This window comes from Vicugna pacos, chromosome 24 (assembly GCF_048564905.1).
Source record: "Vicugna pacos chromosome 24, VicPac4, whole genome shotgun sequence".
Taxonomy (NCBI): domain Eukaryota; kingdom Metazoa; phylum Chordata; class Mammalia; order Artiodactyla; family Camelidae; genus Vicugna; species Vicugna pacos.
The window spans coordinates 27,900,207-27,926,563 of NC_133010.1; the positions used below are offsets into that span (position 1 = coordinate 27,900,207).

Consider the following 26,357-nt stretch of genomic DNA (forward strand, 5'->3'; position numbering starts at 1 on the left):
AAGGAAGTGGAGTCACACATTTAAGTTGTTCAAAGAAAGGCAAACATGAGCTGAGGAGCTTACACCTGGCAAAGACTCGAGCACCAACACGTAGGACGTCAGGACACGGTGCCTACGAGCCCTTGCCGAGGCTCCTTTAGGGAGTGAGCTGCGCCAGAATGACACACCGACAGACACACAGGTACAGGAAGAACTCAGGTCCAAAAGGGAGACGAGAGAGACTATGTTATAAACTCTGACAACAAGGGTACAAAGTACAACCTAAAAAAAGAGAGAGGATGGGAAAAACAAAAAATTACAAATTTTTCAGTGGTTATTTTGGTGCCAGAGTTGATTTTGTCATTGTGAGTATTTTCGGTGCATAATATGGGACAAAGAAAATGAGACACCCTACGCCACTCCGCATCCTGGTCTTTGGGAACCAGGCTCACAATGTGGAGAAAGAAGCAACAGACACGAGTTAGGAAGGGTGAGGCCAACCCCTGGTCCTATACTTAGATGGGAAGCATCAGTATGGACACTTGTGTGCGATCTTAGCACACACACATACGTTTCCTTAACTCTGTTCACTGAAAGGCTCTAAAACCAATGACCAACCTGGCAGCAATTAACATCCCAACTTCTGGTGTGATCATGGAACACCATTGCCCGTTAAAAGAAGCCAAGGCTCCTTGAAGAAATGGCTGATTCTTTAAGAAGAATGTAAGAGGTGCCTGCAACACGGAGTCATTCCAGACAGCAAAGAAGCTACTGAAGGGACAATCTGACCACAAATAAGGACAATAACTGCAAAGGAATTAATCGAATCAAATATGTTTAAATTCATGAGTTCATACTAACGGATCCCCTCCCACCTCTGCCCCTGCACCAAGCAAACCTAAGTGGTCACATGCTGAGGACACTAGGGAATCAACTTGTTTTGAAAACGGCTTTTCCTATAACTAGAGTGGAGGGTTTTTTTAAAAAGAAGTATTCCAAGCAAAACTCAAGAAGTTACAGAACTAGAATAGCACTATTTTATAACCTCTAATTAATTAGGGAACTAATGAAGCACTGACCAGCAACGGCTGCTAACATCATGGTAACACGCCACCACCCATGCAGTCACCTCCCCCCAAACAGCGAAGCCTGAATCTTACAAGCGTGTAGGCGCAACCACCGTAAGTATGATTTTTAATGGCTTAAGCGCCAGTAGTGATTTATGAAGATTTTTAAAACCTGTCACTTTACCAAACTTCCAAGATTCTGATAATAAAGATTCTAACAGAGCCTAGGGATTCCAAAGATCTACGTATCCATGTATCAGTACTAGTCAGTATTTGTCCCATTGTACCTATATTTTGCAGGGCAGCGGTCTGCAACTGTTACTTAAATATTTAAAGTAAGAAAGGAAAAGGATACATCGGTTCTTCTGGACAGAAAACACCCTAACTACTAGCCTTTAGCAATTAAAGGTCAAAACCAATGAGTGAATATCCCAAAGCAAACGAAAAGGTCTGTAAATCAGCACTCACAGGCAGTGCTAAGCTGTAAACACTGAGCGTTACTCACCGACTCCTTCTCCACAATCCGGTTTAGCATGACAACTGCTTTGGTCTTCTGCTGCCAAACCATGAGCCAGAAATGACAGCCTGTGTTAGGAAGAGGACCCTGTAAGAACGAAGGAGAAAAAGCAGGTAAGAGAAAGGGGCCAGGCTCCCAGGAGACTCCTTCAGGTGCGCTTCTTGTGTGAGGACAGTGTACTGGGTCATTATGAGAAAATCCAGACTTCAAACCCACCTGGATGAAAAAACAGGTCTGTACTAGTTAGGATTACTGATTATCAACAATCAAAGCTGACTTTTATTTACTTAGGCAGAAAGAAACTTTTGCAGGCTATCAGGTGGCTTTCAGAGTTAGGGCTGGGAACCAGGCCTGGGTAGGAACAAACATCAAGACAGGACCTGCCCTAGGAGTGTGGGCCTGGGATAGCGCCCTGGCCCTGTCACCACAGCAGCTGCTCTGCTGGCGCTGCCACCCTAAGGCGGCCACAGTGCCCGTGCGTAACCCATGGCCGACCAGAGCCAGAGTTGCAGGCGGGGATATCTACTGGTCCTGTCCTGTCTGCAAAGGTGACTTCTGTCCCCTGGAGCCCCCACATCACAAAGAGGGGGCCGCCTCCCACGGTCGCGGCTGTCCTGCAAAAGAGGACGTTTGTGCCAGCACCGGCCAGCAGCCCACCCGAATCAGCTATAGAAGGGTTTCCAGAAAAAGCAGAGATTTCAAAGCACCTGAAGCACTATGGAACCGTTCAGCTACAAAACCACAGAATGTGTAACCTCAAAAGCAGCCTTAAAGGGGCAACGTCAATACCAGAACAGCGCCGTGAGGGGAAGTAAGATCCTACTATGTACTTCCAACGACCTTCACAATCTGCAGGGCAGAAGAAAGGCCACATGAGACATGAAAAGGCCACGTGTGCGTTGTAACTAACTGTAAGCCAGGAGGTAAAAATGGACGAGGTTTCACTGCAAAGCGACTCTGCCTGCTCCCAGATTGAGCGCGGGGCAGGGCAGTGAGAGCGGGACACCGTGGCCAGGGGCCCGCAGCTTCAGCGCCCCACACCCCACCAGGTAATTCAAGTGGCTGCAGTGACAGCAACTGTAAAGACTATCTGAACTGGGAAACTCGAAGCATCTAAGTTATAAAAATGCTAGAAGTGGGTCGAGAACCCTGAGAAACTAACCCTCACTCAGTGTGTGCTGCTCACCGCACCACCTGCTTCCAAACCAAAACGTGTGGAAGTGGAGACAGCAGTGAGAAATCCCCAGTAAAACGGGGTTCTTTCCAGTCCAAAGAGCAGATGTCATCAGCTGATCCATGAAGTCACTCCTTAGTGTGCGCACGTGCACACACACACACACACACACACACAAACCCCATCATGGTTCTGAAAGGGGAGGGGGTCCTCAGCCCTTCCTCTCACCAGCAATACTACCAGTCTTCTGTAAGATGGAGATATATCCCAAGGGACCGATACATATTTTTTTAATTTTTATAAAACTCAGAGGAAAAAGATGAGAAAAATGATAAGCAACAAAGGACAATCAGAGCAGCTATGATTTTAACAAACATTTACCATCTCTGGCTTCCTCTATCCTCTGAAGTATCTCTGTGCGTGGTCTCTGGCCCCGCGTGCCAGGTGCAAAGGCAAAAGCAGTCTCAGCTATCAGAGAGCTGACAGCGGAGGCGTGGAACCGCACTTCAAGCCCAAGAGTGAGGGAACCATCCACTCGTCGCTGGGAGCGGGAGAGGTACTGGTGCAGAGCCCTGAACACAAGGCAGGCTCTGACACAGGGAGAGGGTAGGGTGGGGAGGGAGACAGAGCCCATTCCAAGCACAAGGAGAGGCACGTGCAAGTTTAGGGCACATGTGGGAAAAGACAGAAGGCAGCAGGAAGCTGCACCTGCCGAGTGGGAGGGTCTCAAAGGCAGAAGAATCACCAAACTCCTCTTTAAGCTAAAGTGAGGTACGTTCCAAGACACTTAGATCAGGCTTGTGTGTCAGAAACATACGCCTGCTGGCACTGTTAAAGACGGAAGAGAGACGGAGCAAGGTGTGGCAAGGAAGTAAGTTAAAAAGTTTCTGTCTCAGTGCAGAGAAAATTTAAGAGAGCTGTGAAAAGGGCAGGCAGGAGGACGGAAAGAACTCGACGGATGTCAAGTTCAAAATGGCAGGGTTTACTGAACGTCTGTTTCATTCAAACAATGCTGCCACAAAGCAGGGAACTCGGAGTGCTGCTGGATGGACGAACACCCAGAGCTACTCAGGGCTGGAGCACAGACGCTCCGAGTCCAGGGTCCACACTCTCACTTAAGACACAAAATTGGAAACATGGTTCCAGAGAGTTGAAGCAACAAGTGCAGGCTGGATGGCAGAAAAAAAAAAATCCTAGATCAGAATATTTAGAGATGTCTACATTTTTTAGGACTAAGGTGGGAAAGAAGAACGAATAAATGAGACTGGAAGAAAAAGAAGAACAAGAAAGGGTGTGATAAGGGTCGGGCAGGGCAGGGAAATTACTCTTTTCTATTTTTTAACATTACAGCTTTTTCAAATAGAAAGTAAAAGTTTTTACCTCTGAAAACGAGTTTATAAAAAACATGAACGCACATACGAAAAACTTCGACTATCACAGAAAATGGCATATGGAAGCCTCTATCGATCGATCCCTAACCCCAGAAACAGGCAGACTAGTAGTGTGTGTCTACTATCTAGCCAGCCCCTCGCAGTCTGTTTCAGTCCTGTGACTTCCAGTGCTGTGCTATTAAACCTAAGCTGCAACGGAGGCGGGAAACAGCTCGGTGCTAGAGCAAGCGCTTAGCATGCATGAGGTCCCAGTTCAATCCTCCTGTAAAACGACAAAACAAAACAAGCAGACAAAACTTGGGCTGCAACACACACCCTCTACCATCTCTACGTGCACAACAGACCACTGAGTATTACGAACTTTTAACCCTCTGCTGCTTTGACAGGTGACAGTGGTAACTGGCTGCTGGTTTAAACCTCCATTCCCTAATCACAGAAAGGAGTCCCTTCCACAGGTGCGTCATCTGCTGTTACCCGTCTCTGAGCTGTGAGTTTACGCCCCTTGCTAGTCTTTAAACCGGTTGTCTCTCTTTCCCTTTCTGCTCTCCGGGGGCTGTTCTACCTCCAGTCAAACAGAGTAACTTTCATCTCCAGTGACTCAGACACAGTCTAACCTTTCATAGTTACGTTCATTTGAATATCTTCTTATCATTTTAAACTGTTTTCCTTTTAAATAACAGGTTACTCTGATCCAAACTGGGTTTTTAAAAACACCAACCTTATGAATATACAGCTTGCCTTTTTTCCCAACTGAAGTAGAGCTAACTTACAATAGTGTGTTAGTTTCAGGTGTACAGTGAAGTGACTCAGTTATATACATCTTTTTTCAGATTATTTTCCATTATAGGTAATTAGAAAATACTGAATAATACAGCTTGTTTTTTGAGTATTTAAAAATCATTAACTGGGGGAAATGACAGTACTGTTAATTAAACCTTTTATTTGATAAACACAGGGTAGCTGGTGTGAGTAAACCAACAGGATTCTTTCTGTTACCTCAGAGCGGAAGAAAAATGGTGCTGGAACACGGGTGTGGCCAGGGAGCCAAGAAGCAGGCAGGCAGAAGGCCAAAGGGAGCCGGCAGCTGTGGGGCCTCCCTGCCGGTCCTCAGGGCACCTGCCTCACCCCTCGCTCTGCCCTCAGAGAGGCCGGGCCACACTCTGAAAACATCTGCCGGGGCGGGGCCTCTGGTTGTGACACAATTCATGTGAAGAGAAACAGAAGAAGATAGCAAAGTACTCACAAACAAACGTCATCTATCGAAAATAAGGTAAGGAGGACAATTTGCCTGAAAAGAACTGGCCTAAGCCAAGTGTCAATAAAAAATTCCCTTCACAGAACGTGTAGCAGTAAAAGTTACTTTCATCTTAAATATACGCAGCTGCAAAACACTATCATGTCTACGATTCATTACATAACAACAGAAAAAAATGAACTAGCATTCCACTTCCAAGAGAAGTCAAGACATACTTTCAGCCACGTCTCAAAGCGGCCCAGGGACAACCCCAGCCGTCAGGCCCGCTCCACAGCCCAGCACTCACCTGCGTGAGGATGTACATCCTCTGGGCCTCTGCTATGTCCACGAAGCTGGCGTTAATGTAATCGTTCTCAGCGTTCTGCAGTTTGACTCGGCTGTGGTCGTCTGAAACAGAGAACAACACACCGCACTGTCATTTCAAACTTGCCATTTCTTTTTTGTTTTAAAATTAATGTTCTGGGTATTTATAAAACGGTAGAAGAAACAAAACAAAGGAAAATAAATTAGCATCACGGGAGAGTTGAGTCAAATCCCAAGTGATTCCCTTTTTAAAGGAGGTACAAAGGTAGAAGCCCCGCCTGTACCGCGGCGTCAGAAAGGAGGCGCTCATCTGCGGTGGGCCCACCCCTGCAAGCAGAGACTGACCAAAGCGACAACACAGCAAGGGAGTAAAGCACCACCGTCCTGAAAACAAAAGGGCCGTCAAGACTCCTGCTGCCTGAGAACTAAGACCTCAACCTACAGAGCACTGGCCCCCAGGAAGTAAGACCAGACCATTTCTCTCCCTTCATTCCTCCACAGATCTGCATTCAACCATATTTAAATAATTTCTAGCACTTAACTATATTTAGACTAAGTGCTAAGCTACACTGAACACACTGGGAATATCCCAATTCTTTAAAAGACAACTAAAGATGCTTCATTACTCAGACTGTGTTCTAACAGTTAGCTACACCTCTAGTACTTAGAGCAAAAACCTCACAGATTCAGAATTCATTCTAATTTAAGCACGTGGAGCACAAAACTTTACCGTATATGGCTTTGGTGGGAAGGGAAGAGAAGCAGGATGCTGGGGAGACAGCATGAGTGCGGTAACAGAACGAGCGTTAACTCATCATTCTGAACAGACGACCAGACGACCGGCAGTCAGAGGACACGCCTGAGTTATAAACTCAACATACGTCTGAGGTCCGACTCAGGGGAATATGTTCTGTGATAACTGCCCCTCAAGGAAATACCAAATAACCATCCTTTCCCTCACTTCCAAGCTAAAAAAACAACCATTCACATTATCTCCACATGGAAGAAAAGTTTGAATGGCTTCAGTTTCATGCATCAATTTGTCTGAGATGTTTCTGCTGGACTGAACCCAAGGCCTCTGTAAATATCACATGCCATTTGCCAACAGGAAAAGCGACCGTGTTATAGTAAATCAGTTACACTCATGTTCTCGGAAACATGATGTCAACAGTCACTTTTTTTTTTAAACAGACACTTCTTTTTTTTTTTAAAACAGTCACTTTTTTTTTAACAGTTTGATCACCTTTAAACTGTTGTATTATATGAGACAGTAAAAAGGTCAGCTACCTAACTAATAAAGCAGACCACCTACCCACTAGATAACACGTATCGGAAGAATAATGCATGCTTTTGGAATGCTATACAATCCCCAAAGCTCAAGCTCCACTGAAGCACAGCACCAAAGGGAGGGGCTTCCTCACACTGCAGTCACAGAAAGAACACAACCCCCAGGTCAGTCGTCTCTATCGCACAAGCGGAAAGGCCATGCGGCAAAAGCAGCAAGAACCCACGAGCACTGGGAGGCGCCCCGCCAGGGCACTGGACGGGGGTGCGGGGCGGGCTGCCCAGACCTTCCACACCCCTGAGACCAGCTGCGGAAAGGCCTCCGTGGTGTGTTCTCCAGGCGTCTGACAGCTGCCCTCAGGCCTCAGCTGGGCTCACGGTTACCTTCTACACCAAGCGTCACTCTAAGTCGCTAAAAACACGAATCACACACCCACCCACAGAGCAACGTCCACTCCCTGGAGCCCCAGTGCTGACCGGGGGGAGCAGGGCGCTACCTGAAAGGCACCCCTTAGAAGGGAGGCAATCCTTGGGAGAACGCTGGAGCTACTCAGACCTGGCTACAAATGTTGGCTGAACATACGTTTTCTCCTCAGGACTGACTTTTTTAAAACTCTCAAGTACACCTACATCATTTTAAGTCTTCTGTTCCATGAAGAAGATTCGTAAAAAATGAAAAGTACGTAACATTTGGATTCAGAAGAGACTCTGTGTAGAGAAAAAACATAGGGGAGTTTCTTGTGTTAAGTAAAACATACCATATACCACTTTAAAACTATCCACATAAAATTATCTACATAACGGCGCCCACGGCCTCACAGAGCCCTTAGGACTCTGTCACCACCCCGAGCACATGGCCCTCCCCGTCTCTCCCACCCTTTCGCGGATCCAGCAAAGGGAGGCAGTGAAGACAGCTGGAACTGTGCTGCATGAGATGCCACAAAGTAAGCAAACCAGACTTCACAGGAAATCTCACTTCTCACATCGACCAACACCAACCGCAGACCCAGCCAAGAGACACACCCGGCCTGGGCAGCCTCATCTGAGTGAATGAAGACACGCACCCCCACAGAGCTAGGGCTGGCTGAAAGTGGGGTAAGCGCGAAGCGAACTTCTGGTGAAGAGTCCCCCCACCCTCAAACAGCAGGTCTTCTCAGAAACGATTTCATCTGTCAGGAAATGACTCGCTGGAGCGTGGCCTGGGCTGACCACACACTTCACCTCCTCTTTCAGTACCGTCACAGAAGCTCTTCCTAAACCCACCCCCCACCCCCCCGTCGCGCCTTTTACCATTACGGCGAAGACACCTCCTTCTGGAAAGTCTTCGCAGTCAAGCAGAGACCAAGGACGAGGAACAGAGCTGGGGAGGGGACGACGGTCCCCATGGCGTTGACTGTGCCCCTCACGCCCCCCCTCAGCTGGGGGCCAGGGCACCTCAGAGCTGATTTCCAGACCCCACAGCACCTCCCCGCCAAGCACGAAGAGGTGTGCAAGATGTGCCAACCCTCCCCGCCCTGCCAGGACAACACCTGGGGCACAAATAACAGGGGTTTCCTCTCCTAAGTCAACCACGAGCCAAGAGCTAAGCTGGAACTGAAACTCCAGTTGCCACAAGCACCCATGGACAATGGAGAAGAAACACGGGCATCAGCACGCACAGAGAACGAGGCGGGGGCGGGGGCAGGAATTAGCACAGCAAGTAAGTGAATCACATGTCACAGCGCAGTAAACCCTGTGGGGAAAGAGCAGAGTGAGGGGTGGGGGAGGCTGCGAGGCTAAGCAGGGTGGTCCGGGTGCCCTCCCTGCGACAGCGACACTCCAGCCAAGCCTGGTTAGGAGCGTGAACGCCCCAGGAGGGCCGGGCCCCACGCACAGGCTGCACAGGAGCCCCTGATCAACGGGAGGAGAAGCAGCCTGCGGCGCAGGCTCCGGGAGGGAGAAATCCTAGACTGACTCCTTAGTCTGCACTCCCAAATCCAACCACCAGAGAAGAGGGTCTCCGCCTCCCTCTGCTCGTGGTGCCCACCAGCATGGTGTCAGCCTACAGCGTTTAGGCTGGCAGCTGTTCAGGCGATGTCTACTCAAATAATTCTAGAACATGCTTGAATTCAAATTAAGCTGTGGTGCCATTTTCTTGGAATGACAAAACACTATCGGCCCACCCTTAAACGTCGGCAGGAGATGAACTGCGTTAACTGACTCCAGGAGTGAAGTAACTCAGCGAAATGGGCTCAGAGCTCAGGGTGCGTCAGGGCTCTCCTGCAGATGACCGGAGTTCCGTGGCGCAACTGCAGGAGAGTGGGGAGGGGTGTGAGCACGCGGGTCCCGGTGTCTGCTGTGGCCCCTCCAGCCCACAGGCTGCGACGCAGAGAAGGGGCACGCTCCCAGGACGCAAGCTACCTGGACACCGTGGACAGCTTACGCCAGGCTATGGAAGCTCCTTCTGTTTCTAGTTTGCTGCGTGTTCTATCTTCAACCAGGAGCAAGAAATAACTTTCAGTAACCTTCTGCATCTACTGAGATACTCATACAGCTAGTCCCCCTTCACCCGGTTACTGGGGTGAATTACATTTGTAAGGCTGTCCAATGCTAAGTCCCTCTTTCCTTCCTAAAATAAACAATGCAGACACTGCTGTACTCACCTGAATAACCTATCGTTGGGGTTTTACATCGTTATTCGCGCAAGAGATGCGCCCGCAACTTCTACTCCTCTAAGCTTTTCTGGTCCGGATATCACAGCCATCCCAAATCCTCATAAAAGGGACTGGAGAGCGTTCTCTTTCCCTGTGCTCCGGCAGACCACGCAAAGCTGCTGGCCCCACCCCGCGACTTCCTCCCGGGAAGGCTGTCACTTACTACCTTGCGCTATTCAGCGTTACAGGGCTTCTCACACACTACTTCTCCCTCAGTCCGCGTTGGTAAGTTCTGTTTTTCCAGGAGCCTGCTCCATTTCTTCCAAGTGGTCACACCGACTGCCTAATTGTTCACAGCACCCTAACTTTTAAATTCCTTTTACATCTGTATCTGTGTTCCCCTGTCTGCTCCTGATGTTGCTGATATGCACCTGTCGCTGTCTCTCTTCCTGGTTTTTGTGTGTTTGCTGTCCTTTTCTTGCTCAGTCTTGCCAGTTTATTAGCCTTATCAAGGAACCAACATTTGGTTTTGTCTGGTCCTTTGTACTGTAACTTTGATTTCTATTCTTTTATTTTTGTATTATTTCCTTTCTGCTTTTTTGGTGTTTACTGTTACTCTTACTCTAAATTAGCTTAGACACTTAGCACTTTAATTTTCAACTTCTCATTTTAATACAAACATTTAAAGACGGCATTTTTTTTTTGCAGTACTGTTTTTGCTGCTTTGAGTTTTTGATAAGTATTATTTTACCTATTGCTCACTTTTAAGTTTTTTTTAAGTTTCCATTATGATTTCTTCTTGACCCATGAATTTTTAGAAACCTTTAAATATACAAATTTACGGGAATTTTTCTCTTTTTATTAATAATCTATAATGTAATCGCATTATGGTCAAAGAACACGGCCTGTAAGACAGCAATTCTTAAATTATTAAGATTTACTTTATAGCTTAGTCAATGGCGCATTTATTATAAATTTTCCATTCAATCTTAGAAGAATGTGCGTTCTCTAATTGCCAGGCATGGGTTCTATATTTTTTTCTTATTAAATTAAGCTTAACTGTGTGGTTCAAAGCTTCTACTTCTTTACTAATATTTTACATTATTAAGAAGTGTGTGAGCACAGAATTGTCAGCTTCCCTCTGTAATCCTATTCATGTCTTACTAAACCTGGAAGCTATTTTACTGGGCGGATACCAGACTCACAGCTGATGGTGGCAGGCATTCATTTGCTGAGATCTCTGTTTTCAGGAGGCAGGGAGCACAGAAAGCCTGAATGTTTTCCCTCCTTCCTCCCCACTAGCAACTTACGTAAAAAGTGTATTTACTGAGAATCTTCTTGTGCTGTAGCAGTGAGGAACCATGGTCTATCCAACTCGCTACACAACTGCAATCAGAAGTCCATGAGCTGCTGTAAACACTGACAGATGAACCTTGAGGACGTCATGATACGTGAAACAGGCCTGTCACAAGACGACACTCACCGGACGACCCACTTACTCAGAAAGCACTCAAACTCTAAGAAACAGAAGTAGACATGGTGACTGCTGAGGGGTCGAGGGTTGCGGGCAGTCTGGCTGTTCCAGTCGTACAACAACATACAAAGAGGTGACGACACTGTGATGTACACCTAAGAACTGTTACGGGGTAAATTTATGGTGTGTGTTTTCACCACAAAAACCAACAGCAAACAAAAAACCCTACTCTTTCATGGCCAGCGAAAAGAGAAGGCTGGGATCTCCTTTTAGATCAAAAAATAAGCTGGGATTACTATGCGCAAAGCGAACAGTACGAGGGTTTCGAAACCTGGCAGCAGTCTCTCTCCGTACAAAAATAACTCTCCAAGGGCCTACAACCAGCAAGCCCTCTTTTCTCCAGCAGCCGCCTCCTGGCCCTTCTCTTCCACAACCCCCTCGCGGGGAACGGAGACCAACGGGGCATCGTCAGTCACATCAGTTATATGAGGACTGCAGACCTCCTCAAGTTCTGCCTACTTCAGAATATCCCTCTGAAAATGTCTCATATTCATACCTCCAAACACACTTTCTATACGTCGGTCTAAGGATTTGTGCCAAGCTGGGTATCTAAGAGTCATGTAAGGAGATTATGTGAAAATACATTTCCAGACTTAATCTAGGAAGATCTGGGACTCTGAATTGAAAAGAAAAACGCCATCCCTAAGGATGGCTGTGCTCAAGGATGAAATAATCAGCGGCAATCATCCTTCCTTCCACTATTCCACGCCTTGGAATTTTTCTTTACAGAACATGTACTGTGTTAATAGGAAGAAAATCACCATTCTTCTCAAGCCTGACCCCGAATCTTTCCCGCCGCACCCTGGCCCCACACCACGTGCACACAACCCCAGCACTTACATGGGCTCACGTCTCTGTATCTGTTCCGATTTCTGTTCTCCGGCAACTTGGCCACTCTGTGAGGGTAGTCACGGGACTCACTGCGAATTTCCTTAAAATAACAAAAGCGCATTTTAATATTTCTCTTAACTTTCTTATGGCAAAGCAGACACTCCCCCAGCCAGAGCAAAGTAATTCCTACTAAGCACAGGTGGTGCGCCAAGGCCCACGCAGAGCACACCACCTACACGCTCTCATTCGGCTCTCACAGCTCCAACAGGAACTCACACAGGAGGGTGACGAGCTACCAAAGGCCGCCGAGCTGCAAGCGTGTGACCCAGGGCTGCACCAGGGTCCTTCAAGCACGGGAGGCTCAGCTCCCGCAGGTGCACCAACACGCGACATGCTTCACCTTCTGTGACAACCACTGCAGCATCGTACTCAGATCTCTGACTAAACTCTTAATAACACCTGCCTATACTGTGGAGTCTCTGTCCTAAATTTTTAATCTACTTCTTTAATTTCATGCCATATAACTGGGACTTTATTTTGAGCCCCAAAATAGTCTCAAATTTCTGGAGCCACAAACGCTCATCCTGGGGCACTGTGGTTCTCAGTACTCCACCGGGGCGCAGTCCTGTGAGGGCACACCTGCGCGAGGTGTCCAGCTACCTGACATCCTCACCGTGACCAGCTTTTTCTCCCAAATGGAACATTATTAAACCCAGGTAAAATGTTTAAAACTTACTGATTTTTATACGGTTTTCACTCAAAAAAGGTAGGAATAATTAGCTCATTAGTTTTTTATTCCTTAGTGGCAATGAACCAAAACGTAGGCAACTCCTGTACCAGAGGGCTTTCACAAAGTTATTTACACAGTTGAAAGGCTAGCAGATAACCTCAACGACCAGAGACTGGGAAAAGACTGGTTGCAGAAATCATGGTGCATCCAACTGAATACTGTGCAGCCACTTCTGCCAGGCACTCGCGTCAGCAGGAGCATAAGGCCACACAGTCCCCGGGAATGACAGCACACGACACAAAGGCACACCACGCAGGAGACGGGACCGCCGTGCTACTTGGGAGGAAAGCCGCGTCGCCCCTCAGCTGCATTTGACATTTACAGACGTGTGTGAGATGGCTGTGTTGAGGCTGCCATCACCTCCTTCCCCAAAGGATCTGGAAAGGATCTGAGACAAATCTCATCTGTTCTCTCCTGAGGAACATTTTTCTCGTTTTTTCTTTGTCCTGCATACTCAGAAAACTCCTCGGGACGCACCGAGGTGCAGATGCTTTTGGAAGGCACTCCCGAGAGACTGATCTCTCTTTGGCTCAGAGACGTTCTCCCGCTGTCTCTTCAGCTGCCGCTGCATCCCAGTACCCCCCGACCTCTTTCAGGAAGCCCTATCACAGACGTGAGACCTCCCTGTGTTTAAAACGTGCTCTCATAATACTCATTTCTCAAATCTTTTTCCTGAGCGCTTAGAGGTTTTCCCAGGCTAACCTGGTATTCTGCAGTATCTTTTCTGCTAGCGAGTCCTGAATTTTTTAACAATTCTGTTTATAACTTCCAGAGCTCTTTCCTGGTCTCAGTTTATTTTTACCATCTGCTTTTGTCATTTTGGGAATCTGAATTCCACTTTTCTCTCTTTCCTGTCCTACCTCACATGCTCTGAATGATGCAGTCTCTCTCTCTTGAAGTGCTGATTTTTCCCTAGGCCTCACGTTTGTTTGCTCACCTTTACAGAAAGGAAGAGCAGGCAGCAGCCCTTACTGAGCTTTTTTGGACACCCCACCATGACTACCCAAACCCCCTACGTCCCAAATATGTGGGTGGGACCCTTCTCTAGTGTCAGAGGATAACGTGGATTTTTTCATACCACTGTGTTTGGTCATTTCAATGATAAATAAGAACACCACCAAAAACCTCCTGTATGGGATTAAAGACCTAAAAAATTACATCTGCTTCTCATCTCTTATCACTTCCCTTGTTGCCAATTTTTACTACTGTTGCATGACTGTGTCTGACAACTGTCTTTTTGAAATTAGACCTTAAGACTTCCCTTGGGACTATGGGGTCAGGCTAGTAAGTGCCATAAAAAAAAGTATGCTCACATTTCAAGTCAACACAGGAGGAGGATTTCTTCCTGCCTGCGGGCGTGACCAGCAGAGCGCATGAACAGACCTGAAGGGTGAGCAGGAGGATGCCTCGTCAAGGAGGGAAAGATGGCTCCAAGCAGAGGTGAAACAGCTGTGCAAAGTCACAGAGATGTGAATGTGCATAACAAACAAAGAATGGCTGACTGGTGTCTTGCAAGAAGTATAAGCAACGTGTGGTGCACAAGAGAGAAATGCAAACAATGAGGACAAACTGGTGGAGAGAGACCAGACAGTGCAGGCGTCTGTTCACGCTTCATCCACCCAACAGACACAGGGATTCTGCAAATAGAAAGAAGGCGTTGCAAATGGGAGGGGGAGGTGGATTCCTCTACAAACTGTATGATAAATGCACACAGTCACTTAGAAAAAAAATTCACTGGTCGGAACACGACAAGGATTCCCACCTTCACCACTTCTGTTCAGCACAGCGCAGGACGCTCCAGGCACTCGCGTCAGCAGGAGCATAAAGCCACACAGTCCCCGGGAATGACAGCACACGACACAAAGGCACACCACGCAGGAGACGGGACCACCGTGCTACTTGGGAGGAAAGCCACAGCAATCCGGCAAAGAAGGCAGTAACGAGCAGCCAAGCTGGAAAGAAAGTCACTAAACTCTCCCTGTCCCAAATGCTGTGCTCTTACATGTAGAAAATCCAAGAGAACCCACAAAAACCCTGTCAGAGCCAATAAACAAATTCAGCAAAGTTGCAAAACCCAAAACCAACACACAAAAATCAGCTGTGTTTCTAAACACCAGCAACAAACAATCCAAAAAATGAAACTAAGGAAACAATCCCATTTACAAGAGAATAAAAAAGAATTAAATACTTAAGAATACACTTAACCAAAAAGGTGAAAGACCTGTACTCTAAAAACTACAAAACACTGCTGCAAGAAATAAGACAACCAAAATAAAAAGATACCCTGTGTTCACGGAAAACTTAATGTTAAGACGACAAAACTACAAAGTGATGTACTGTCAATGTAGTCCCTATCAAAATTCCAATGACAAGTTTGCAGAAATGGAAAAGCTCATCCCAAAATTCGTATAAAAAGTCAAAGGACCCTGAGTAGCCAAAGATATTGAGAAAGAATAACAAAGTTGGAGGACTCACATTTTCCTATTACAAAACTGCAAAGATACAGTAATGAAACCAGTGTGGTGTGGCAGAGAGACACACATCAACAGAACAGAGTTCAGAAATAAGCCTTCAGGTCTGTGGTCAAGTAATTTTTGACAAGGGCACCAAGACCACCCAAAATAGAAAGGACTCTTTTCAATAAACGGTGTTGGGAAAACTGGATATCCACAAGTGAAACAATAAAGTTGGACTTTTACCATATACCATACACAAAAATTAACCAAAAATGGATAAAAACGGAAATGTATGAGCTAAAACTATTTTCTTTTAAATCTCTCAAAAGAAAACACAAGGATTGAAAACCTTCATGATCTTAAAATCTGGCAATGGTTTCTTAAATTATGACACCAAGAACACAGGCAACAAAAGAAAAACAGATAAACTGGACTTCATCAAAATTAAAAACCTGTGTATCAAATGACACTTAAGAGTGAAAAGTAAACCTACAGTTTGGGAGAAAATATTTGCATTTCACTTATGTGAGGAGGTATTAATAACCAGAATGTATACAGAACTCCTACAATTCAACAACAAAAGGACAATTAAAAAATAGGCAAAGACACTGATTAGAACAGCCAAAACCTGAAACACTGACACCACCAAATGACACCAAGGATGTGGAGCAGCAAGAACTCTCATCACTGCCGGGAAAGCAACACGTGCAGCCACTTGGGAGACAGTGTGGTGGTTCACAGATCAAAGCAGACTCTTACCTTGGTATTCACCCAAAGGAGGGGAAAACTCATGTCCACACAAAAACCTGCACAGGGATGTGTACAGCAGCTTTATTCGTAATTGCCACATCTTGGAGGCCACCAGAGTCCTTCAGAGGGTGAGTGGATAAACAGACCATGACACATCCAGACAGTGGAAGAGTACCCAGTGCGCAAAGGACATGAGCTATGAAGCCATGGAAAGACACGGGAGAACTTTATTTTTTTAATTTTTTTTGCCTTTCTCATGCAGTTTATTGATTACTATACTGAAAGTGACAAACACAGTGGCTGTCTGGGAAGAAAATGGTTGTAAGTGTATCCGTCACTGACCCTGGAGATGGCGGGGCCAACCGGGAGCTGCACTCACTGTCGCTGCAGAGCATCACGCGAGAGGGTCATCCTGCACATCGCTTGCATTTCTGGAGGCTGGAAGGCCACACTGAAGGTGTCCCAGGGTCACTGCGATCCAAAGCCCACAGGGAAGGGGCTCTCCTTGCCTCTTCCAGCTTCTGGTGTTGCCACAATCCTTAGCTCGTAGACGCATCGTTAATCTCTGAGTCTGTCATCACATGGCCTTCTCTCCATGTGTCTCTTCTCTTTTTTTTTTTTTTAGGATCAGAGATTTTTATTTTAACCATATACACTGTTCTAATGGGATTTGACCTGCATTTTACTTTATTTTACTAAACATTTTTTACTGAGTTATAGTCATTTTACAATGTTGTATCAATTTCCAGTGCAGAGCACAATTTTTCAGTTATACATGAACAGACATATATTCATTGTCACATTTTTTTTCACTGTGAGCTACCACAAGATCTTGTATATATTTCCCTGTGCTATACCGTATAACCTCATTTATGTATTCTACATATGCTGGTCAGTATCTACAAATTTTGAACTCCCAGTCTGTCCCTTCCCACCCCTCCACCCACCCCCGGCAACCACAAGTTTGTCTTCTATGTCTGTGAGTCTGTTTCTGTTTTGTATTTATGTTCTTTTTTTTTTTGGAAGAACTTTAAACTACAGCACACAGTGAGAGAAGCCAACCTGAAAAGGCTACACATGTACGATTCCGACTCTATGGCATTCTGGAAAAGGCACAACTATGGAGACAGTAAAGATCGGTGGTTGTCGGGGGAGGGAGGGAAGAAAAGGCGGGGCACAGGTGACTTTTCTGGCAGGGAAAATACGCTGCATGATGCCATATGACGGATCCATGTGCCCAAACCCACAGAAGGTACACCGCCGAGAGTGAACCTTACAGCAAACTACAGATTTCGGTGATTATTATGTGTCAATGAAGGTTCACAGACTAGATCAAATGTCCCACCTGGTAGGGATGCTGTGCACGTGTGGGGCAGGGGGTATACAGGAAATCTCTGTATCTTCCTCTCAGCTTTAGTGTGAATCGAAAACTGCTCTAAAAATAAAGTCTTAATTTAAAAAAAATAAGGAAGGGCAAAAAACTTCAACAGGCATTTCTCCAAAGATACACAAAGGGTCAGTGAGCACATGAAGAAGATGTTCAACACCTAATTATAAGGGAAATGCCAGCCTAAGCCACAACGACATAACTACCACGCATGGCCACACTTGAAAAGCTGGAAAATAACAAGTGTCAGAGGCCACGAAGAAACCAGAACCCTGGAGCACTGCTGGTGGGACTCTGAACTGCTGCAGCCTCTGCGGAAAGCAGTGCAGCAATTCCTCAAAAGCTAAGCACAGAACCACCGTACTATCCAGCAATTCCACTTCCAGGTCCAAACCAGAAGAATTAAAAACAGGAACTCCAGTGGGTATCTGCACACCGATGTCACAGCAGCATTAACTATTCACAATAATCAAACGGTGAAAAAAATCCAAATGTCCATTAACACACAGACAAACAAAATGTGGTACATCCACACAAAAAGACACCAGTCAGCCACGCAAAGAAGGGGGGGGGGGTCCAGGCCACAACATGGCTCAGCGAGTCCCTCTCGATACAAAGGACAGACGCTGTATGACCACTTTATCAGGTACCTAGGGCAGGCAACTTCGCAGAGACAGAAAGCGGAGTGGAGGTTACCAGGGGCTGCGGGAGGCAGGAAGAGGGAGTCATTGCTTAATGGGGACAGAGTTTCTACTTGGGCTACTGAAAGGGTTTTGGAAACAGTGGTGATGGTAGCACAACATTGTACATGGAGTAAATGACATTGACTTGTGTACTTAAAAATGGTTAAAATGAAAATTGTTACACATATTTTATTAGAAAAAAATTTTAATTGGATGGCTACCGCATTCTCACACCAAAAATTAAGTCCTGGTTGAGCAATGATTTAAACATAAATTTAACCATAATACTTTACTGAAAAACACTGGAGAAATTTTTTTGTAATCATAGAATAAAGTAGGCCTCTCTGAGCCATGGTACGAAAGCCTAGAAAAGGATGATAAATCTGATTTCATACAAATCTAACTCTTCTACATGAAAAAATATAAACAAGGTCAAAGATAATCAAAAAGTTGAAAAATATCTGTAGTGTGTGACAGAGGCTTAACTTCCTTAATACGTAAGGAGCTCTTACATGAGAAAGAGGAAGGAAATGCAAACGGCTTTTCAAAAGTAAAAGTTGTTCAGCTTCATTCACAGTAAGAAAATTGTAACACACAGCAAAGGTAAGACCATTTTCCACCCGGCACACAAAGATCAGAGCACTGAGGAGGGGAAGGGACAGGGCACCGTCTCACGCTGCTGACAACCTCTCTGCAAGGGTACTCACTGCTGCACGGCTCACAGCAGCTGAAGACCAGAGACCAGCCACATGGCCCTTGCAGACCGGCGCTTGGACAATAAACACCACGCAACAGTTCAAATGAACACACGAGGCCTGCATGCAAGGGTTTCCGCTACATACTCAGTAAAAGTAACTGTGATATATTGGCTTCACAGGGCTGGGGAGAGTGGGACAGATGGTGGGGGGCAGCAGGGGAGACTCGCACGTGGCTGAGGTCCAGCCTCTGAGAAGGAACACGGGAAGCCAGCGCAGTGAGCACTTACAGAAAAGGACTTACACAGCCTTGCACTGTTTTAACCTCTGCAGTTCACGTGCTCCTAACCAAAGCACGTACTTCCTTATTTATTAAGACACAAGATCTAAAGTTAAGTCTGGGATTCCTATCTGGATCTACTACTTAACTGCAGTACAAATTCAGAAAAACTCAGTGTTTTCTCCTTTATAGCCACCCCCGCTGATCCACAAGAAGTTACACAGCACACGCCTGATGCAAAGTAGGAGCTCAGTCAAGATAAGCGATTTTATTCTTACCAAATTTTTTTCTCAAAGAGGAGAACCTCTCAAAAAAAAGTGTGATGCGGAGCAGAACTTACTCCACCAGGAATTCTATCTCCGCAACCCGTCACAGTCACATTAGGGCCAAGACCGAGTCTGAACACTCTGACACAGCGCGTGTAGGCACGCACGGCAGCTAGCTTCCTTCCCACTGTGCTGCACCCGTCCAGGGGTCTTCACACAGACTACATGCACAGACGTCTGACTAATAAAGCCAATGTCCTATAATTCATCATATAATTCCAGATTCACTCAGGGACCTTAAGTATAAACAAAGAAATCTCAGTATTTCTTCTGTAAGTAAAACTCTACCGATTTGGGATCCTACTTTTTTCTTATAAAATTAACAGAATATGACTCTTCCAGTTTCCTGAGTTCTTATTTGCTATTCCATCGTAACAGTTCAAGGCAGAATATTCTACAGTACAAGGATATAAAGTTTTCCACGTACTATAGAGAACACAGCTATGTACCGAGTACTAAAATATTATTTAATATTATATAATATAAAGCATTATAACCATTTCACCCCGACAATGATGGAGATTAAGTTACAGCAATAGATATACAAAAAATAAAAACTTTGAGATTTGAAATGTGAATCTATGTTTTATAATTTCACTGCTTGACACATAAATCCATCCCCATTGTCTGGGAGGAACTGCAATTGTCCTAAGGGCCCAGCCTTGACTCCCTCTGCAAGCCAGGCAACCTTACCCCAATCCACCTCAAGAATTCCTGGAAGCAGAGTGAGTAAACTCTCAAGAGGAACTGATAGCTTTCAGAGAACAAACCTGTTGGAATATAGTGAAAGAAGAAACACAGTAATTCAGGGAGTGATTTTCTTTAGGGGAATGAAGGAAGTCTAACACAACGTTACCAGTGATAATGACACGACACGAGCCACACAAAGCTGACAAAGAGCACACGAAATCAAAGCCCTCGGCCGCGAAAGGAGTAAGAGCCTCCCAACCAGTCTCCCGAACTGAAAACGATGCCAGGAACCCACAGACAAAAGTATCTCACCTTACACCGGTTCCTCGACCAGGACTTCTTTCCTGGAGGTCATCGGCCCCAACACTCCTCGGGGTGCCTGCGACAGCTCTGAAACCACAGGCTGAATTTGGGGGGATTTCACGTATGTGGACATTTCTTCCACTCACAGGTTTCACCTTAAAGGTGTCTGGCAGTGTCCGTAATCTTTACAAGCAAGGGTTTCACTGTCAAGCCAAAACAGCCTCCTGAAACACTACCACTGCACCATAAACAGAACAGTGAATTAGCAGTGCACCCAGCACATCTCAAGCAGCACTACATTCATTTTTAACAGCTGTTTCAGACAACAGCCCAGCTCGGCGGAACATCGTTCCAATTAAGAACGTCACGGAAAGCTGACTATTCCACTCAGGCCAGAGTCAGAATTTATATTCTTTACCATCAGCCTGCTGAACTGCATCTGTTCCTCAGTTATCAGCGGCTATATTTCAAATTTACATGCTCAACTGACTCAGTATATGGCTCAATTGACTCAACACTGTCCAAAGTAATGGAGGGCATTGTCAAAAGTTCTGACTCACTAGTTCGTTTAAATCTTCTCTGGCCCTAACAGCTTACCAATAAGAAGCAACAATTTTAATGGCACAACCGACCAGGAACAGAGCAGAGAGAATCTAGAGAAGAGTTTCCAGGAGAAACAAATTATAAACACGCTTACTTGAGAAAGTGAAGAGCACATTTATGTTAATTTTAGTTTTGCATTCCTAGATCTTATCTGCCCATATCTCCGGTTTACTCTCCAGAAGAGTGAACCGAGAAAGAAAACGAAGAGACAGAGACGAGGCAGGGAGTTGGGAGTTGGGACGGCGGAGACCTCGAGAGCTCTGACAGCGCTCCAGCTCAGAGCCGGGAATGTTTACAGGCAGTAATGATCTGGGAGAAGCCAAAAAGGGCCGTCAGAGAGTCTGGTTAAAAATCAATAAACTGAACAAGAGGGAAGATAGAAGGCTAGGGGCCAAATGCAACTATCTGTAATTCCATAATTATAGGTATCAGTAACCTAGAACACAGCATTAGTTCTAGCTACACATTCTTTATGAAGCATTATTCCCAAGGCTGCTTTCCCTTAAAGCAGTGGTCCTTACCTTTGGAGGAGTCACAGAGATCTATTTAAGAATCTAACCAACACAAAAGTAAAGTCAAAATGGATCAAAGACTTAAGCATAAGACAAGATAGAATAAACCTCCTAGAAGAAAACATAGGCAAAACATTATCTGACATACATCTCAAAAATGTTCTCCTAGGGCAGTCTACCCAAGCAATAGAAATAAAAGCAAGAATAAACAAATGGGACCTAATTAAACTTACAAGCTTCTGCACAGCAAAGGAAACCATAAGCAAAACAAAATGACAACCTACGGAATGTGAGAAAATTCTTGCAAAAGATGAAACTGACAAAGGCTTGATCTCCAGCATATATAAGCAGCTCACACGACTTAATAAGAAAAAAACAAACGACCCAATCCAAAAATGGGCAGAAGACCTAAACAAGCAATTCTCCAAGGAAGACATACAAATGATCAATAGGCACATGAAAAAATGCTGAGTATCACTAATTATCAGAGAAATGCAAATCAAAGCTACAATGAGGTATCACCTCACACCAGTCAGAATGGCCATCATTCAAAAGTCCACAAATGACAAGAGGCTGTGGAGAAAAGGGAACCCTCCTACATTGCTGGTGGGAATGCAGTTTGGTGCAGCCACTGTGGAAAACAGCATGGAGATACCACAAAAGACGAGGAATAGACTTACCATATGACCCAGGAATCCCGCTCCTGGGCTTATATTCAGAAGGAACCATAATTCAAAAAGACACCTGCACCCCAATGTTCACAGCATCACTATTTACAATAGCCAAGACATGGAAACAGCCTAAATGTCCATCAACAGATGACTGGATAAAGAAGAAGTGGTATATTTATACAGTGGAATACTATTCAACCAAAAAAATTGACAACATGGATGTCTCTGGAGAATGTCATTCTAAGTGAAGTAAGCCAGAAAAGGAAAGAAAAACACCATGTGAGATCGCTCATACGTGGAATCTAAAAAAAAAAAGAAAGAAAGAAAAGAAAAGAAAAAGACAAATGAACATCAATACAAAACAGAAACAGACTCACAGACATAGAATACAAACTTGTGGTTGCTGGGGTGGGGGTGCGGGTGGGAAGGGACAGACTGGGAGTTTGAAACTTGCAGATACTGACAGGCATATGTAGAACAGATAAACAAGATTATACTGTACAGCACAGGGAAATATATACAAGATCTTGTGGTACCTCATGGTGAAAAAGAATGTGACAGTGAAATATATGTATGTTCATGTATAACTGAAAAATTGTGCTCTACACTGGAATTTGACACAACATTGTCAAATTGTAAACTGACTATAACCCAATTAAAAAAAAAAAAAAGAATCTAACCAAAGCTATGGAATCATGAAGAAACTACACCCCCTGAGGCTTACACACAATCTCACAGTTGCAGGGGACTTGGAAATAAGCCCCTTTCCAGTCTGATCCATGGATCTCAGATACTGCTGTAAAGGCCTCCAGTTTCCAAACGACCCTACCTATTGTAACACATTCTACTCTCTCCCTGCCGTCAAGAATTTACACGGTTCCCCCAGTACCACTAATCTCGAGTAGATCCCAAGAAGAAAGCAACATGGGCTGTCACACTGGCAGATCAGGACAGTGCTGCAGTGAGAATCACGAGGACTAGATCTGGGTCCCAGCTGTGTCACTATGGCTATGTAACCTCACGTAAGTCACAGATCCTGTGACAGTGCCTCCTCAGCTGCGAGTGAGGGGCTGGAATCGCCCGTGGTGCCAACACCTTCGGAAGGGAGCAGCGTTCTTTCGTTTAGTGACTACTTACGGAGCACACAATTCTACCCAGGAGACCGGACACCCCCAGACTGATAAGGTGGGCACAGAGCACATCCAACACGGCACAGACTCTGAGGTAGGAGAAAGCAGGGGATCTCCTAGGAAATTCAAGGAGTTTAATTCGGAAGCTCCGAGCACGGAGATTAAGGGCTGGCAGGAGACTGTGTCGCAGACACGGCAAGGGAAGTGTTTTAGAAACAGGCAGCTTGACATATCCTCCCAATTGGCCACCCACTGTAAGTACCAGAAGAACAGAGTTCGCCTGACATTTTACTTTTAAAAATTTCTGCCTCATAAATGGTAAAAACTGCTCTTAGTCTGACAATATTTCAACTACAAATTTCTAATAAAGAAAAATGACCACTCAGTAAAGAGTCCCACCGTTCCTAAACTCTGATTAATCAGTCAAATTTGTTCTTGGCCACCACTTACTAGAAACATTACTCCATGACTTAGCTTTGGCCATTTCCCTACAGTTTTACTCTCTTCCGAGAGGCTCACTAAACTCCACTCCTCCTCCCTGCCCTCCTAATGCCCCAGCCTGATTCTGGCGGCAATCAGCAGTGACAAAGACAAGGCAAAAAGCGATCATGAACATTTCTCAAAAAGTCAGCATTAACCTCAGACCACATTAGTGTTATTAGTTTGCCACTCAGACCAAATGAGACTTTCCAGCAATCTCACTCCTGCTGCCTGTGCCCGTTCAAGGCAATTCTTCACGATGTGCTCCGCATTCCATCAGCTCCCACTTTCCAAGGTTTCTGGCCAACAATCATCCCTTCTAATTCTTCAGCCTCCAACCCGTCTCTTTAGGCGAACCCCCACCAGGCTCCCATCATGTGAACACATCGAGTTACCCTTCTGTGTTAAGAAATCATCATTCCGCAAACATTTATCAAGTGCCCACTAGGTGCCTGAATCTGCATGAGGCACTGGCACTGCCTGCATGGAGCCTGAAGACATGGGGAAAAGAGAAACCCCAACAGCCTGCTCCAACCTAGGAATTCATTCCCAGAAAACTCATTTTTGAAAGTTATGTTATAAAAGCAGCTATTCAAAGAGGGTAAAAAGGAGCCAGAGTTTCAGACTCAAAATAATACATTCACTCTTCCTGCAAGACTTCCAGTAATACAGTGTAAAGTAAAAATTCTCACACTACTGAGCAAGCCCAACTTTTAATTATACTTAGCTTTGCTCAAGAGTAAAGCTTTTCTTTTCCCAGTCAAATTAGCGCTACCAAAAAATGCTCTTCTCAACTCTTCTCAAACATTATCATCAGTACCACCCACAACTGTGATCCACAAAGCAGAAAGCCCACTGAAACTTTTTCTTACTCAAGCAGTGGTTTCCTTAGTGCAAACTGTGGTCCCTCAGTCCTCTACCACTGCATTACATCCAACGCCCTGCTTTGAAAGGGGAAGTCAAGGCACACAATGAAAGTAGACGGGGGATCACACCCTGCGGGCGGGGGTGGGGTTGGGAAGCCCTTCCCCCAACCCCCACCCCAGAAAGTGAGACCTCAGGGATGAGTAGGCGGTAGCTAAGTAAAGGGGGAAAAATGAGGGAAGGCTGTGCTCAGGCAAAGAGAACTACATCTACAAAGACCCTACGGAAGGGCAGACAGCACATTTCAAGGAAGAGAACCAGTGGACAAGAAGGAAGAAAGTCACATGGGGAGGCAGAACACGTGGTCCTGTGAGCCAAGGCAGGGCTGTGAATTTCCCAAGGCGAGCAACGGGAAACCAAGGAGGGTTTCAGCAGGGAAGTCACATACTCAGGCTCCACCTTAGCCACCATCCGCACTCGGCCCCCATGCCTCTGGGTTCCACTCAAACTGCTCTCTAAGCCATCTGCTCCTCCTCTAGCTTGATCTTGTGCCCTGCAGCACATATCTGCTGACCACTGGCTCCCTCCACACCCACCATCCCTCCCCACATTCACAGCTACTCCCCAGGCCTTTCTTTCTGCGAGCTCCTCTTTCTCTTGACCTTAAACACTGCTGTCCATCAAGATTCTGTCCCTGACTTTCAGCGTTTCCAAACCCTCTACAGTTTCTCTGGTGATCTCATCCGTGTCTAGGACTCCAATACCACCTGTGTGCTCATAATTTCCAAAATCATATTTACAGCTCAGACTTCTCCTGAATCCCAAATTTATATATGCAAGCACTTCCCTTCCGATGTCTTACAGACACCCCAAATCAAATTGAACAGTTTCGAAACCAAACACATCTAGCCCTTACCATTTCGGATCGGAACCGCCCACTCATTCTCCCGGCCACTGCCATAGTTCAGGAGCTCAACACGCCTCTGCAGATCTACATCTAAGGACTGCTTCCCTGAGCTACCTGCCTAGTCAGCACCATCCAACCCACGGACAGAATGGTCTTGCTAAAAAGGAAAGACAGTATGATTATGGTACTCCCAAGCTTAGACTTGCATAGTATCCCACCAACCAGCTCAAGTTCCTCAGTCTGATCCACAAGCACCCACAGGCGCTGTCTCCTGGCTGGCCTCCTTTCTCCTGCACCTCACTGTTCACCAGGCATGAGTGACGCTAGCTCTGCTGGCATCCTCTGCCCTGCACCTCTGTGCACTTTCTTTCCCTGAACACTCTCCTCCCCAGCCCACCTGACCTTCCAGACTTAGGGGAGGCCCTCCCTCCTCCAGGAAGCTGCACGGGGCTCCCAGATGCCCCCTGTGCCTGTGGGGATAAGCAGCACCCTGTGATTAAAAGGAGCCTGAGCACTCTTATTTTCATGTTTTCACCCCCCCCCCCCCGCTCAGCTGGACTCTCCAGAGCTGGGACTCAGCCTAGCACTGGCCCATGATAAGTGAGTTACCAGTGAGTGAAAATACGGAATTGGGAATGAGGCCGTCAAGAGAACACATCCCAGGAGGTGAGCATCCCAGGAGGTGAGCACCCCAGAAGCAGGAACTCACTCTCTGCTGAGTCTCCAAGGCCCAGAGCAGGGCACTCAGCACGCATCTGTAGGATGGCTGAGGGGATATTTAGAGTCAAAGAAAAACACTCAGCTCTCCCTGGAACTGCTTCCCATTTCTCTCTTGGTTTGTGACCTACTTCTACTGTGTGTA

The 26,357-nt window shown here is 45.9% G+C and overlaps 1 protein-coding gene across 2 annotated transcripts in view; it reads right to left on the bottom strand.

Moving 5' to 3' along the window:
• PTPN2 (protein tyrosine phosphatase non-receptor type 2) overlaps positions 1–26,357 on the bottom strand; it is a 50,569-nt gene that overhangs the window by 22,661 nt on the left and 1,551 nt on the right. For both annotated transcript variants that reach the window (XM_031690184.2, XM_072949346.1), the window contains exons 2-4: positions 11,978–12,068; positions 5,670–5,770; positions 1,552–1,650 (exon numbers count right to left, since the gene is read on the bottom strand). In XM_031690184.2, coding sequence (XP_031546044.1) covers positions 1,552–1,650; positions 5,670–5,770; positions 11,978–12,068 — 291 coding nt within the window. The remainder of the gene's footprint in view (positions 1–1,551; positions 1,651–5,669; positions 5,771–11,977; positions 12,069–26,357) is intronic.